At 42.5% G+C, this 16096-nt stretch overlaps 1 protein-coding gene across 3 annotated transcripts in view; it reads right to left on the bottom strand.

Annotated features, from left to right (window-relative positions):
- dnajc10 (DnaJ (Hsp40) homolog, subfamily C, member 10) overlaps positions 1 to 16096 on the bottom strand; it is a 76442-nt gene that overhangs the window by 41320 nt on the left and 19026 nt on the right. For all 3 annotated transcript variants that reach the window (XM_041201369.1, XM_041201368.1, XM_041201370.1), the window contains exons 3-9: positions 11399 to 11561; positions 9172 to 9222; positions 7896 to 7978; positions 7643 to 7774; positions 7202 to 7295; positions 1492 to 1569; positions 806 to 849 (exon numbers count right to left, since the gene is read on the bottom strand). In XM_041201369.1, the coding sequence (XP_041057303.1) occupies positions 806 to 849; positions 1492 to 1569; positions 7202 to 7295; positions 7643 to 7774; positions 7896 to 7978; positions 9172 to 9222; positions 11399 to 11561 (645 nt within the window). The remainder of the gene's footprint in view (positions 1 to 805; positions 850 to 1491; positions 1570 to 7201; positions 7296 to 7642; positions 7775 to 7895; positions 7979 to 9171; positions 9223 to 11398; positions 11562 to 16096) is intronic.

Below are 16096 nucleotides of genomic sequence, written 5' to 3'. Positions count from 1 at the left end.
GTATCAACTGTTTTGACAACCTCTACTGGAATTTATAAGACCTTTTAAAATTACTTAGATAAAATACAAGATCGAAGATATGAAAAAATATACTTGACTAGATATTCATAAACTAAGATTTGAACTGGAAACCATGGAGAATAAAATTATTATGCTGATCGAAGCACTATTCACAGAACAAATTAGACTAAATTGGTAGCTGAGTCAAAATTTTCACTGAGAACTGAATCTAGCAAAAACACATGACAGATTCACATTTCTCTACAAATATTTTTTGTTAATTATCTCACTTCCATTTCTGAAGGTTTTGATTGCCACTGGCTACGATGGACAACCAGTAAGGTATGTTTCAGTATCTCACTCTACTTCACATGCAGGCACGAAAAGAATGAGGGTTGGTAGTCTATTCAACTATAGGTTGCATTACAGAAAAACCAGATTCTGTCTTCACCCAATAGTCACATACATGGGCTTTCCAGTGGAGATTAGTGAACAGCAGTCAGAATTGGAGACGGACAATTTTCTCGAATTAAGGAACGCTGAGCCACATTGTAGATCTCTGATCATTATCCAGGTGAAAACAGTTAAGTCAACAAGGACCAGGAGTCATCTTGGTGCACAGATTTGTGGTTCATGTTGTCACAGATATTTTAAATTAACCAGTCTCTATGATTTCATCAGAGTCAATCGTGGATGGTAAACTTTCAGTCAATTGAGAAACAAAATTTTATAAAATAATGCACTTACTATTATTGTGTCTTATACAGCAAGCATAGTGTTTTAATTTCACAAACATCAGACTTACCAGCCTTCCAGCTAACTTAAGCTGTGTCCGTGAAGACAAGCAATCTACAAAGCAAAAACAGTGCATTAAGAATTCTTATGTTGTTCCAAGCAACTTTTTCACAAAATCATTTAGACTGAGATCAGAAGCAGAAAAGGTGCCAATATTAGGTTTAACATTTTATTTCCTACTACCTATCCTGTAATCATACATCACTGAACTCTTTCTCCCCACAAGCAGCTGTTCAGACTACTCACTTGCATTCCTACACCCAATAGCTTTCACCCAGGTTCTTCTTTCCTTGTCCATCCACAACACTGATTGTGATATCACTGCTCTTTCTTACTAATTCATCAATTATTCAGTTCCAGATTTCACTTCCCTTATTCATTCAAATAGCTAATTAATTAAACTGAAATTCAACATCAGGATGGTGCTCAGCTCATTGGATTACAAATAAAGTTTTGATTTCACCTTATTTGCTGAGCAGTATGGTTGAGTTAATTGCCAGAACGAAAATATTGGTTTTGTGGGGTGGGGTAAGGGGGGTGGAAACTGGAGATTTAAGGGAGCATAGCGAAACGAGAAAGTGAAAGAAAAATAAACTGAGAACCTCTAACTCCATTATTTAATACCAACAACTCTCATGTTTGAAATTAGCCTATTCTCTAACCAGAAATATCTAGCAAAACGACTTCAGTTATTACCTCCAGTTTCGGCACAGAAAGTGACCAGCCATCCAATTCCAGAAGTGTATGCTGTATTGAATGCAGTTGCAAAATTTCCTGGCAATAAAAAAACATGTTTACTATTCATGCAAAACATAATCTTCCTGTATGATTACATTATATTGTTAGTTTAGTTGCAACATTTTGTTAAAGCAGCAATCCAGTAATGTACTAATGTGTTGGGCTGCACATAATATCGCCCTCTAAACCTTAGTTTCATTCTTCCTGACAATTTTCTCAGCCAGTGTTCTTCCTTCTCGACTTTTTGCCGAGGTAAGGCTCAGTGATGCTTATCACTCTCTAATGCACTGTTCAAATAGTTATTATTCTTATGAGGCAGCTAAGTGTCATCAAGTTGAGCCTGATCCCACCCTTACCTGAAATGCATAGACTGGGCCTTAACCTGAGACTTCCTGATCTTATTTCCAGGAAAGCAGAATTTTTCATTTTGAAAAAAAACATAAATAGCTAAAGCACAGTGACAAGGAAAACCACAGATTCAATTCCTAGGCCAGGATTTTCCGTGCCCATTGGCATTGGGCATGTACAGTGGTGCAAGCAGATAATAAGACGAGAAGGCCAAAAATCGGTTTCACCACATTGTGAAGCCAGTTTGCAATCATCCGCTCTGACCGCTGATGGTGGGCTGCGTTTCCCGCTACCTGACGTTGGAAATCTCATTGTAATACATCAGCATATCATTATAAGGCAAGCCTGCTGGAATCTTCCCTCCTGCTGGATCGTCTACCCACACCGACGTGTTTCACAACAGCATACAAAAGGCGTGCACCTGTTGGATAGCATTTTTATGGGGATCTTGGAGGTGAGTACCCAGTAACCTTACGGAACGCTCAACCGGGTCGTCTGTTAGGCTTCAAGGTTGGGGACAGTGCAAGGGTGCCCTGCAGTTGAGGCAACCTGGGTGGGGCGGTGGGGTGGGCTGCCCTCCAGTTGAAAGTAGAGTACAAGCATATGTAGGTTGGGGGTGTTGCGGGGGAGGTGTGTGAGCGAGGGAAGCGGCCATGCAGTAGGAAAACCTTGCATAAAGTGACCATTCTTCTGCAGCTGAGACAGTTCAGGTGCAGCCACACTGATATGATTGGAGTCGGGCCTCTAGCTTCCCTGCCCATTCAAGCAATGCAGAGGCAATGCAAAGTGCCACAAGTGCTCCAGAGCTCGTCAACCCTCAGGCACAGTCTGCAAAGTATTGACTGTTTTAGTGGATTGCAAAACAGTTGGGTGACTGCGCATATTGTACAATCCCCTTGCTAAAACTGGTGGAGGTGCTCACAGCCCCTTGCAATATCATCGTGGTTTGGACCAGTCTCCCCCATTGTTCAAGCTTGCAGTGCAGCTTGCAGCGCAGGTTAGGAGAATGCCTGCGCCTGAGCTGAGAGCACTTCATGCAGTCCAGTGGGCAAAGCTGCCATCAATCGGTTGGGTGGAGTAGGCGGACGTGGGTGGGGTTTTGGGCAGCTACGCAGCGCACTAATTTCTGACCAGAAGGGGTGGCTGGGGCTCCCAAACATGCTGCTGAAGAGCCATAGTGAACCGTCGCTGGTCAGCGCTTAGCTAGATCCAGAGTCAATAGATGCTGCCTTTCATTCCTGCAGATGTTCGCTGAAGACTGCGCATGTCTAGGGAACAGGTCGGTCACATCTGTCAGCTACTGCTGGACATGGAGGGCATCCACTGCCAGTGGCTGTGAAAGTGACCGCGGCGCTCAATTTTGACGCCAGAGGCTCCTTTCAGGGCTCCACAGGTGACCTCTGTGGGATATCACAAGCCTCCATCCACAAATGCATCTGGGGCCTGGATGCAAGAGCGATTGGATTTGCCCAGATCTTGGGTTTCCCACAGGTGCAGGGTGCCATCGACTGCACTCATGGCACTCAGATCTCTGTCGCAACACACAGTAAACTATGTTAACTTGTTCGGCCACCATAAATGCATCCTGCAGATCTGCGCACGGTTTCCAGGGTGTGTCCATGATGCCTACATTCTCAGTCGGTCACAAATTCCCGAAGGTTTCCAGAGTCCACAGAAGCTGCAGGGGTTGGCCCTTCGGGGACAAGGGCTACCCGAGGAAGACGTGCCCGATGACACCCTTGTGGCGGCCTCAGACTGCAGCAGAGCAATAGGTATAACGAGGCTCATGTTGCAACTCTCAACTTGGTAGAGCAAACCATTGAGATGCTGAAAATGAGGTTCTGGTGCCTGGACTGGTCTGGTGGAACCCTTCCAAACAGTCCACAGAGGATGTCATGCATTGTCGTCGCCTGCTGTGCCCTTTAGAACCTGGTGCTGCAATGGGGAGAGGAGCTGACTGAGGAGATAGAAGAGCTGCAGATCTCCTCTGGTAAGGAGGACGCGGATAGGGATGAGGCTGTGGAAGTCTTCGAAGGAGACGATGATGAGGATGAGGCCCTCGCACTGGCCAGACGACGCAGGCGTACTCAGGAGGCCCTCATTGCTGCTAGATTTGTGGAGGATGATGGTGACATGCAGTGAGGAGGAACCATAGATCCTCGCATTGCATCTATGAACATTTGACTGCAGTCTGGCTTATGGCAGTGCACATACCCTCTGCGATAATGCTCCTGTCATGAAGGTGCAGAGGAGGCTCTAACAGTCACTCAATTGCAGGAGAATGACGATGACATGCAGTGAGTACACTCCATAGATCTTCACATAGCCTCTGAGAATGTCTGACGCCTGTCTGGCTGAGGGCAGCTCGCTTGCGCTCTGTGATCAGGGTCATTTCATAGAAACGCAGCCATGAAACCATAAATGCATCTGATCCTTTGTCTGCCTTCAGCAACCAATCCCTTCAGGAATGCAGCACCAATGGCCACAGATGCTGAAGAGATGGGGGCCAGTCCCATCTTAAAAAGGTGCTGAGAGCACACAGACAGAATGGCGGAACTCTGTGACGCCTGCCCACGACATTCTGGCAGCAATGACAAGCACAGTCGAGATGCAGGCATCAGTAACGTGTCTAGGGAGTGAGGGGCCAGACCATTATTTTGGTCTGAAGGCTGCAAAAAGTACAGGGAAGAGGGCCTGGACTGAGATACCTGCCTTTATCTTGTGCAGAAAGGTTTCACATCTGAGTGACACGAACACTGCTCATCATAACACGGAGCCATAGGCAAGGAAACATTTTTGGGAGTTTATTAAAAAAGTGAACATTATGTACGGGTGATCAACACCCGTGCCCAGGATATGCAACTACATCTTCTTAACTTTCCTAACCCTGCCGCTATGTCTTGGTGCTCCCTGGCCATCCACCATGAGGGTGGAGGGAGCCTGCTGACTGCTACACTCTGTCTACGTGACCTTGGCAGGCGTTCTCTGGAGGGCTGAAACCTTGAGGACCCCGGCCTGATTTCAGGGTCCTGCCATGTGGCAGTGGCACCCTCCTCGGCTTGTGGAGCTGGAACTGCTGAGGTCACAGGAAAAGAGGGTTGGGATGGGCTAGACACTCCCGGAGTCACCTGGATGGATAGCTCTGGAGAGTACACCTGCTGATCCTCCTCCCTATGGGCATGCAAGGGCACTTGGCTGACTCCTTGAAGAGAAGGGGTAGCTGGAGTGAGATCAAGCTGCCCCGCACCCCTCTCGCATACACACTGTTGGAGGCCAACTATGGTGTCAGTGATGGAGTTGAGCCCACGCAGCAGTGCAGGACCAAAGTCCTGGACCAAGGTCTCCACGGCGGCTGCCATCCAACCAGTGTTGACCTTGGTGCGTTGGCATGCCGGCATTACCACCTCAGCCTGAAGGCAGACGGACTCCTCCATTGTGCCTTGCAATCTGAGGAGTGTAGTGGATATCCTTTCTTGATGTTCCTGAGCTTGTCTTTGCAGTATTCTGAAGACCTAGGGTAATGCTCAGGGGACCCAGATTCGAATCTCACCATGGCAGATGGTGAAATTTGAAGTCAATAAAAAAAATTTGGTCTTAAAAGACTGATAATGACCATGAAACCATTGCCGATTGTCGTAAAAACCCATCTGGTTCACTAATGTCCTTTAGGGAAGGAAATCTGCCATCCTTACCTGGTCTGGCCTAAACGTGACTCCGGACTCACAGCAATGTGGTTGACTCTTAAAATGGCCCAGCAAGCCACACAGTTCTCAAGGGCAATTAGGGATGGTAATAAATGCTGGCCTAGCCAGAGGTGTCCACATCCCTGAACGAATAAAAAAAAAAAGCCCCAGCAACTAAGGTATGACCTGGTCCAGAGGCTCCTCATCTGACTCAGACTCAGCAAATTTCTGGCCTCCAGCAGTCCTCCAAGTGCTGGACACCTGGCATGTCCCTGCTGCCGCCTGCTGTGGATCAGACAGTGCAAATATGCTCGCCAGATTGTGATCCCAAGGCTACTCTAAAGCTAGGTCCCACTGAGGTGTGTCTGCGCTGGTGGAGGGTATGGGCGAGCACTATGATGGGACTTCAAGAAGGGTGCCTTCAGATTCCTCTTCAGAGGTTTCTTTGGGGCTTGATTGGAGGCCCTGGGTCATGGACTCCGTTGGCTGTTTGGCAGATGTGCCTGTGGAAGCAAGGGGAGATAATTAGTGCATGGCAGTGGCCTGTGAAACAGGACACATCACTCACGGCATGGTTGTCTGATGAATATTGCACTGCTGGATCCTCACTTGGTAGAGCACCACCAACCTCACTGTCAGCACAGGGACAGTCCAGATCCTCGCCGACCAGCTGGATGGTTCTGTTTTCAGAGTCTGTGAAGACCCCGATTTCAAGCATTCCTCCACTGGTCTGCGACTTCTCTCTTTGTTCTGTGCCAACTTGTCCTGCTTGAATAGAGATGGAGAGAGTGTAAGCAGGGTGTCATCCAGGCTAGTTCATAATTATGCCTGGCATGTGTGGGTGGTGAATAGTCCCATGGAAGGGATGAGGACAATGAAGTTGTGTATAAGAGAGTGAATGGTGATGTCCCTTGAACTAGCAGTGACAGAGGACACTGTGGATGTGTGATGGGTTTGAGTGTGAGAGATGAGAGTGATGAAAAGAGTGTCTTACCCTGGCGAAACAGAGATCATCATTCATCCTCTTGTGGCACTGGGTGGCTGCCCTCTTGTAGGGTGTTGGCACTGACCACCGCTGCCAACAACTCCCAGGCCTAATTGGTCACGCTGCTGCACATCCTGCGGCCAGAGCAGGGGTGGAGGACATTGCGGCGGATCTCCACAGCATCCAAAAGGTGTTCCAGTGACATGTCACTAAACCTGGCGTCTGCAGTCTTTTTGCCTTTCACGGACATCTTCCCTACAGTAGTCTTGGGCTGGTAGCACTGAGATGTGTGCGCACGACTGGATTTTGAATATGGCGCCCGTTGTGATGAAGCGGTGGGGTGATGGCATGCCAGGCGGATGAGAGCCTGACTGCCATGGAAACGGCGTGTTTCCCGGGAATGCATAATTAATGTGGCGGGTTTGGGATGAAATGGCGTGAAAACTCAACATTGCGGCCGGTGGGTAAAATGTTCTTTTAACCCACCCGCTACCGCACCTAGTCTAAACCTGGGATGATTCTGCCCCTAGTCTCTGATTTATCTAACCTAACAGCAGAAGTAATATTGCATTCAACAGGCTTCATCTGCTCCTAGTTGAATATGATGAAAATTAATTCTACATGTAAACCTCTCAAGAGACACAGTAGCTACCTGCCCATAATTCTGTCACCTGGGTTGTGACATACTTCATAGCAAATTGGACAAGTTCCTCCTTTGATCGCTCTCCAAGATATTTCACTGGGCTCTACGAAAATAAAAATATTTTAGTAATTAGATCACCGAACAATTAAGTAGACTATGAGTATCTCTATATTATTGTTATATGCAGCTCCAAAGTCAGTTAAAAATGTTGATCACAATCATAATGCTGCAGCATACATATTGCAAGTTATTTTTCATAATAATTACACTTCATATAAGTTGTGAAAAAAATACTATTTTTCTTTCTGACAGTGTCTTGAGGTTCCTAGGATTCACGATTCTATGGATATTGTCCAAATTTCTATTTCAGTTATCCTGTGTTTCATGTATATGCTGGTGGAACACTATCTCTTGTGGAAAAACAGATCCAGATTCTTATTTGAAGCCTACCCCTCCTGCTTTAAAGATGTAAAGACTTGGGTAACTGGTAATTCCTTTGGAACGACATAACATCCGGTTATCCCCACAATTGACCGCTCCTATGCGGATTACTCCATCCATCTCTTTGGCAAATTCTCTCCACTGTAGAGCAAAAAACAACAAAAGCTTAAATATTTATTCTTACAGTGAAAAATGGACTACCTTGAGCGATGATTCAAAGCATTAGCTTTAACAGGTGAGAGACAATTGGCAATAAACATACCGTAGGAGCTAGATCATGGCAGTGTGAACAACGAGGGAAGTAGAAGTTTACAAACCACAATTCTCCAGAGGTAATTGCAGCATCTATTAGCAAAAACAAAACAGCACAAGTGGGTCCAACTGCATGGAAATAATCACAGAAAATTTGACTGACAGTGAAAAATAGCATCTGTCAAATCTCAAGAGCATGAGAGCTTCTCACTGGAAAGGCTCAAGGATGATTAATCACTTTGTCCTGGACAAGACTTCTTGCAGGTCATTTAATCTTGGCAGATGTTTTTTGAGGTGTGGTGAAAAAGAAGAAATAATTTTTCATCTTTTCACAAGTAAAAAGAAACAAAAAAGGTATATTTCATAGGAATTTAAAAACATGTTTAACTCACTACAGAATAGTGCTATTAAAAGCAAACTTCTGGGTTTGTGGGAATCAATGAACCCAATCATCAATAAAATATCTATTGCAACTCACAATTCACTAATAGAAATACAGAAAAAAATATGGGTTCAATATGTGAAAACAGTAGAGTGGATGTTGTTCCTCATCGAATAAGTTAGAGTGCAAGTCATCTTGATTTGTGGCTCCTAATGGACATTTACAGTGTAATATTAGTAGAGGGTTGAGATAGGTTTTACAGGATTGAGTGAGTAAAACATACTGGGGAAGACATTTAATGTGAATGAGTAAAAAGGCTTGGGCATAAAATTCTGAAAGTTTAGGAAACTTGGCAAGCAGATCAGTCAGCATCTGTGAAGAGAACAATTAAGTTAGAGTTTCAGAACGACATTCACTTGTCTGTTCTCTCCACATGTGCTGACTGACCAGTTGCTTTGTGTTTTAGCATTTTCTGATTTTGTTTCAGACCAACATTTGTAATTTTTTTTGTTTTCCCCTGTGAAGATAATATATGGACTTTGTTCTCAGTATTTATTTTCTTTAACTGCAGTACAAATTTTAAAAGTTAACAAGTGCATGCAGTGTTCATCCAGTTTGTAAACATTCAATCACTTCATCTACACAGGTAAGTATAAAAATATTTAGAATATTAAGTGTCTTCAACATTTAAAATAACTACCATTGAACACAAATAGTTAAAACGTGCATGCAAACCAAACCCCCAACTCCTCCTTTCCTCCTGCTTATTGCACAGCATATCCCAGTAGATATGTTATAATAGCTACAGCAGTTATTTAAATTAATTTAATTTTGCTTAGTAGGGTTCCAAATGTTCAATGCAACATACACACTTTCCAAAATGAAACTTTAAACCCAAACTTACCAAAGTCTCCTTTATCCAATGTTATAATTTCAACATCATCATCATAAATTCCTGGTTGAGGGAAAGAAACAAAAATATGAGTGTGAACCATTTAACTTTTCTTTGTTTTTGTATTGATTGATCTAAATGATCAAGTCAATTTTGTATTTATTTCTTTAGTTACAGCTATGTACATTTAATTGGAAAAGTTATATTTCATTATACTATATATATATTAATTATTCATTATTTATGGTGGTATATAAGTAGAGGACACAAATTGAGATAAATCTTTTGCATTATTTATTACAAGAGTAAAATAAACAGATGGAGAAAACTTATTAAATATAACTTGCAAAAAAAAACCTGTACCGTAAAAACGTTTTCAAAAGATAGAAAAAAACTATTTCTATACAAAGATAGTCATAATTCATACCTTTCTTACAATTTAGATTCCAAATTATTAAAGTTTATATTGAATGAAGGTCATACTGGAAAGGTGTAATTAAGCTACAACTGCAACATTGCTGAGAAACAATTGCACTGTGGGCCAATACTGCTGCTTGAATCCAGAGTCAAGGTCTGACGTGACACCGTAAAGCAAAGTGAAATTCTCTGATGAAGAGGGTTCGGCCCACTTAATTTTGAATTAGCTCGAGGTCTGGGGACCTTTTTACACTATAAATGTTTAATATTGCTGCAAAGCCAAAACTATTTCTGCAATAATGCTAAAACTGTGGCTTAGGTATAGCACAAGTGCCTGAATTCCATTTGTTATAGTCAACATAAATAAAATCAGAAGTAAAAAAAAACAAAAACTTCACATTACATCGGGCTGGATTTAATAGGACGCCATTGCCCCTGCCCCTCCTGGCTGAAAGGTTGAGAGGGGTGGGAAGGGGCTTCCATCAGCCTGTGCTGGGAAAGCTGCTGTGCTATATGCTTGGTGTGGGCCTTTCCTGCTACTGTTGAAATGTCAGCAGTGTGGGTGGGGCACCTGATGGTAAAACTGCAGCGGAAGCAAGGGCAGGTAGGGTGCCTATTGGATTTGATGCAACCCCCCACCTTCAAACACACTGGCAGGGGAGATTTATAATGTATAGAATGCATAGCACAGAAAGAGACCATTCAGTCCAATTGGTTTAAGCCAGTGATCATGTTCCACATGATTCTTTTATTCCTTTCTTCATCCTGCTTCCTCTTAAGTGCATCTGTTAATGTCAACCACTCCATGCAGTTTTGCATTCTAACCACTAGCTGGCTAAAGAAGTTCCTCTTGAATTCCTTTCAGGTTATTAATTAGTATCATATATTTATAATACTGTGGATTCTGGAAATCTGAAATAAAAACAAACTACTGGAAATACTCAGTCAGGAAAGCATCTATACAGGGGCATACAAAGTTGACGTTTCAGCTTGATGTCCTTTCAAAACTAGAAGTTAGCAATGTGACAGATTTTAAATGTGTGGGGGGGTTGGGGGAAAAACAGAACAGAAGGTCTGTGATCGCGTGGAAGGCAGGAGAGATTAAATGACAAAAAGTGTTGATGATGCAAGGCAATAGGAGATCACAATATATTTATAATCCTTTGTTTTGGATTCCCCAAAAGCGGAAATATCTTCTCCAGGTCTACCCTATCAAACCTGTTCATAACTTTATAGGCCTTTAATAGGCCACCCCCCAAGTCTTTTTCTGGAGAAAGCAAAAAAAGAGTATCAGCTTGTTCAGTCTCTCCTAATGGTTGGAGTCTCCCAGTTCCAGTATAAGTCTTGTAAATCACGTTGACAAGTTCCACAATGCCCCAAATACTTTTTGGAATATGGAAACCAGAACTGTGCAGAGTTTTCTTAATGCTGAACTGTTAGATACTGAATGCCTACTCAAAGGCACTAGAAAGCCAGTGCAAGGGAAAACAAGTGTTCACGTTTCTTCCATGGGTTCTGTATTTTTCTTAAAAACTTCCAGATGTTCTTTAAAAAAAAAAACATAAGGCTTCTATATTACAGAAAGATATTGGTTCTAGGCTGGCATCAATAAAATGTGATGCACAAGTAGAAGACCCAAATTATACAGTTTGCTGCATTACATTGATTGTTAAGCATGTAAGCATAAACAATGACTGAGATCAAATAGCGATTCTAGACAGCAAATAGAATGCAGGCTTATTAGACTAGTGTGTGACATGAAATGCTTTTACACTACTCAGCCTTTATAGGAGGAGAAATCTAAAAAAACATATTTTCTTACCAAAGTCATAACGATAGAAATTCCAGCTTTCGTACTGACCACCCTGGTGATCCTGAAGGCCTTTCTCACCATATTTATCATACTTTTTTCGAAGGTCCTCATCTTTTAAAACTTCATAAGCTCTATTTATTTTCAAAAAGTTGTCATGTGCTTCTGCATTATTCTATTAAAACAAATGAGTGGCAAATACTCGAGTTGGTCAATAACGTTGGCTAACATTGAGAATTTTTTACTTAAGATTTTTTGGTTGAACATGCATATTCTGGAAATTGCAAACATTTGCTACTAGATTACTAGACTGTATTAGGTACAATACCAATTGGAATATTTTTACCTTAATCATTCATCAGGTTTCATAAAATAACCAATTAGCTGCCTCTACTAATAAAGCACAGAGTAAAAACAAATTGAGACATTAATTCTGAGTAACGTTAGTATTATTTCTATAGATATTTCCAAATATCAATTTTTATAATTTAAAAATGTAATAGAAACTCAACATGCCTTTGATTAAATTAGCCATTCTTATTAAAAGAGGAATTACCTTCAGTCAGGAGAATTTTCCAATGGCTGCAGCAGTTGTGGTGTGTGCATAGCCAATGCAAAGGAAATGGGGGAGATAGATCTGAAAATCCTAGTTTGTGGTGGCGCCCATGCATGCCAGGGCAGCACTGCCTTTTCTTTAATGTGTTGCCAGGCTGCATCAGTTTTGCAGGAGGCTATAGTGCATGGCCCTTAAGATTTTGAAATTTAAGTTAACAATTGTAGACCTCCTCTACCTTAATTTTTGTGGTTGTCCCCAAAATGTGACATCATTACTCAACATCTGCCATTAGCACCACTCCTTTACTGTACTGGTGATTCCATTCCACCCGCCAATTTACTCAAGTTGAACAAGGCCTACACATCCTGTTTGACCAATGTTGAATTTCAAACCACGCATCACAAAGATTTGATGCTTTCCAAGTTCTTCTTGCCTCTATTAACTACAATTCATTCAAAACTTGGCTGTCCATAATTCCTATCCTGCGCAAAATCGCACTCATCCATTACCGCCATCCTTAATGAATCTACACAGGCTTGGATGTTCTCTAATGCACTGAATTTAAAATAATATTCAAACCCCTCCACTTAATTTACACTCTCCTCCAGGCTTCGATTCCCTTAATCACCCTTCAGCCTTTCTGTGAGGCTTTGTGATGTCCCTTCATCTCACCATTAATTATAGAGTTATCAACTGCCTCAGCCCTATTCACTGGAATTTCATCTTGAACCCTTTCAGCTGCCCTCTATATCTTTAAAACCTTTTTTCAACCATCCCATCTTAATTCAATGTCTAGTCCTTTTTATTTTCCCATCTGCGAATCACTTTCTTCATTAAAAACTCATTATGTAAATACAATTTGTTACCTGGGCTGGGGTATCCTTTCGTATAAGCCTGCAAAAGGTTTCTTACTCAACTGGATAAGCGGCTGTACTCAGAAGAGTCACATGCAGTTTGCTCCAGCATTTCCTCAAGAGGGCAATGAACCCGAGGTTCAAGAGCTACCAACAACTCTAGAGCTGCAGTGAGGATGGTAAATCAGACAACTCAAGACAACCATTTTGTTTAACACTAGTCTGGCATAAATATTACTGAACACGTTTCAAATAGATGAGTGCAGAAAACCCAATTCCAGTCGGCCTCCTTTAATTGGCTTCAATTAGGCTCCTATTGAGCCTGATTGGATACCTGCTGCATGCCAGTAGGTAGGCTTGCCTAAATAGCCAAGTGGTTATAGTACTGGGTTTGTAACCCCAAGATTGAGAGTTCAAATCTCACAATGGCAAACTATGAAACAATGTAACTTCATCTGAAACAGATGGAAACGGGTTTGTACTCGAAAGAGTTACAAAAAAAAGAAAGAGATGCCAGTAGGTAGCCCAGTCAGACCTAAACCACGCCACCCCTCCTGCTCCAGTCTTTTGGTCACTGTTTCAATATCTGTGTGTGACTGGCAGTTAAATTTTGTTTGATAACAATCCCATGAGACACATTAGGATGTTTTACTATGTTAAAGACCCGATTATAAGGGTGCCCACTTTAAAATTTACCATTGGTGAACGTTTTTCCCCCGGGCTGGGTTTAGCACCCGGAAGTAGTCCCAACTTCTGTTTCCCACCCCTGGAAGGAAAATTCAGCCCCTGATCTTTCTCACTTTCAGGCACTTTCAGTCTTGAACATTTATTGGCAGGCCACATTTATTTAAGGAGTGTGTTACTATCATTGTGCAAATTGTTGTTGACAATGGGCTTTTTTGCTGAGGTATCAGAAAGCTAAATGGTTGTCAAATGACCATCATATCTCCAAAGGTGAGATTCTGCTGTTAAGGAGAAAGTGTATGCCGCAGCCATTCCACAACATTACATCATAAGCAGGTATACACGACCTACACCAAACTGAGCAAACTTGCTCCATGTGTTCCAATCTATGCTGATAGTGCCCTTGCACGTGCAAGTGTTCACCTGCAATACCACCAATTCCCAAATAGCAGACCTCTCTGAAGGGTGCTCCTCCAGTTCAATGATGGCAATAACCTTTTGTTGCACTTCCCTCAGTATCACCTCTCTGGTCCCTTCATTGCATAAACCACCTAATTCTATGCACTCCATATAATTTTTCCTGCTGTGAATTTCCACTGCTGAAATTATATCAATTCATTTAAGGTACATTAGCTGTGCTTTAAATTTGCCACTGTACTTAACATTCTGCTCCCACAGTTGGCATACTTTCTGGCAACCTGTGCCAACAGTGCCAAATAATAATGTATTTTAGACTTAGTAAACTCTTGCAAAATCTGCTTTGTGAGCTTCTAACACAAGGAGTAATCACATACTACTAGGTTTACTACTACAATGCTCAAATTGTAAAACATTCCCCATAACTGACTTGTAACTACATCTTAAATTCCATCACTGCAAGAATGCTCATTTGAGTGGGAAATTTAGTACAACAAGGGGTTATGTGTTCTGGCAAAATGCAGGTGCACAGACAGAGCAAACCAGTAAACATGGGGTTTGCCTACACAACCAAGATTACAGATTCGATTCTGAGTTTGTACATAGTATAGACTATTCACAAGATCAGTTATAAACTAAAAAGCAATTCCACCAAGATAACCACATGCACGGAAGAGTCCCCTTAGGCAAGTACAAGATCATATGCAAATTTTGAAAATTAATTTAAGTTAACTGCTCATTTGGGTTAGTGGGTGGGTAACACCTTGGAATAAATTAACAACTGTTAACAGTCTTTGCCCTCAGCTTCAAATTCTTTCCTAAACTTGTCACTTCCATTACCTCTCCCTATCTTCAAAAAGCCATCTCAAAATCTTGTTTGACTGAGCCTTTGGCCAACTCTGCTTTTTTAAAATTTTGTAGCTTCCATTTTTACCTTTGTTAAACATCTATGGATGTTTAACTATGTTAAACGTGCTCAGTGCAAATGATATAAGCACAGTTAATCATGAGTCAGAGGTCTACAGCACAGAAAAAGGACCTTCGGCCCATCGCATCTGCGCCGGTCAAACAAGTACCTAACTATTCTAATCCCATTTTCCAGCACTAGGCCCATAGCCTTGTATGCTATGACATCGCAAGCGCACATACAAATACTTCTTAAATGTTATGAGGGTTTCTGCCTCTACCACCCTTTCAGGCACTGAGTTCCAGATTCCCACCACCCTCTGGGTGAAAAAATTCTTCCTCACATCCTCTCTAAGCCTCCTGCCCCTTACCTTAGATCTATGTCCCCTGGTTATTGATCCCTCCATCAAGGGGAAAAGTTCCTTCCTGTCTACCTATCTATGCCCCTCATAATTTTATACACCTCAATCATGTGCCCCCTCAATCTCCTCTGCTCCAGGGAAAATAACCCCAGTCTATCCAATTTCTCCTCATAACTAAAACTCTCCAGCCCAGGCAACATCCTGGTAAATCTGCTCTACACTCTCTCTACTGCAATCACATCCTTCCTATAATGCAGATTCCAGAACTGTATGCAATACTCTAGCTGTGGCCTAACCAGCGTTTTATACAGTTCCAGCATAACCTCCTTACTCTTATATCCTATGCCTCAGCTAATAAAGGCATGTATCCCATATGCCTTCTTAACCACCTTATCTACCTGTCCCGCTACCTTAAGAGACCGGTGGACATACACACCAAGGTCCCTCTGATCCTGGGTACTTCCCAGGGTCCTGCCATTCACCGTGTATTCCCGTGCTTTGTTTGTCCTGCCCAAGTGCATCATCTCACACTTATGTGGATTAAATTCCATTTGCCACTGATCAGCCCATCTGGACAGCCTGTCTATATCCTCCTGTAATCTAAGGCTATCCTCCTCACTATTTACCACCCCACCAATTTTCGTGTCATCCGCGAACTTACAGCAAATAATTAGAAAGGCAAATGGAATCTTGGCCTTTATTGCAAGGAGGATTGAGTATAAAAGTAGGGAAGTCTTGCTACAACTGTACAGGGCACCAGTAAGACCACACCTGGAGTACTGTGCACAGTTTGGTCTTCTTAGTTAAGGTAGGATATACTTGCATTAGGTTCAGTTCAGAGAAGGTCCACTAGGCTGATTCCTGGGGTGAAGGGGTTGCCTTATAAGGAAAGATTGAGCAGGTTTGACCTGGACTCATTGAACTTAAGAAG

This window comes from Carcharodon carcharias, chromosome 12 (genome assembly GCF_017639515.1).
Source record: "Carcharodon carcharias isolate sCarCar2 chromosome 12, sCarCar2.pri, whole genome shotgun sequence".
In the NCBI taxonomy this organism is placed as follows: domain Eukaryota; kingdom Metazoa; phylum Chordata; class Chondrichthyes; order Lamniformes; family Lamnidae; genus Carcharodon; species Carcharodon carcharias.
This window is presented reverse-complemented; position numbering and strand designations above follow the sequence as displayed.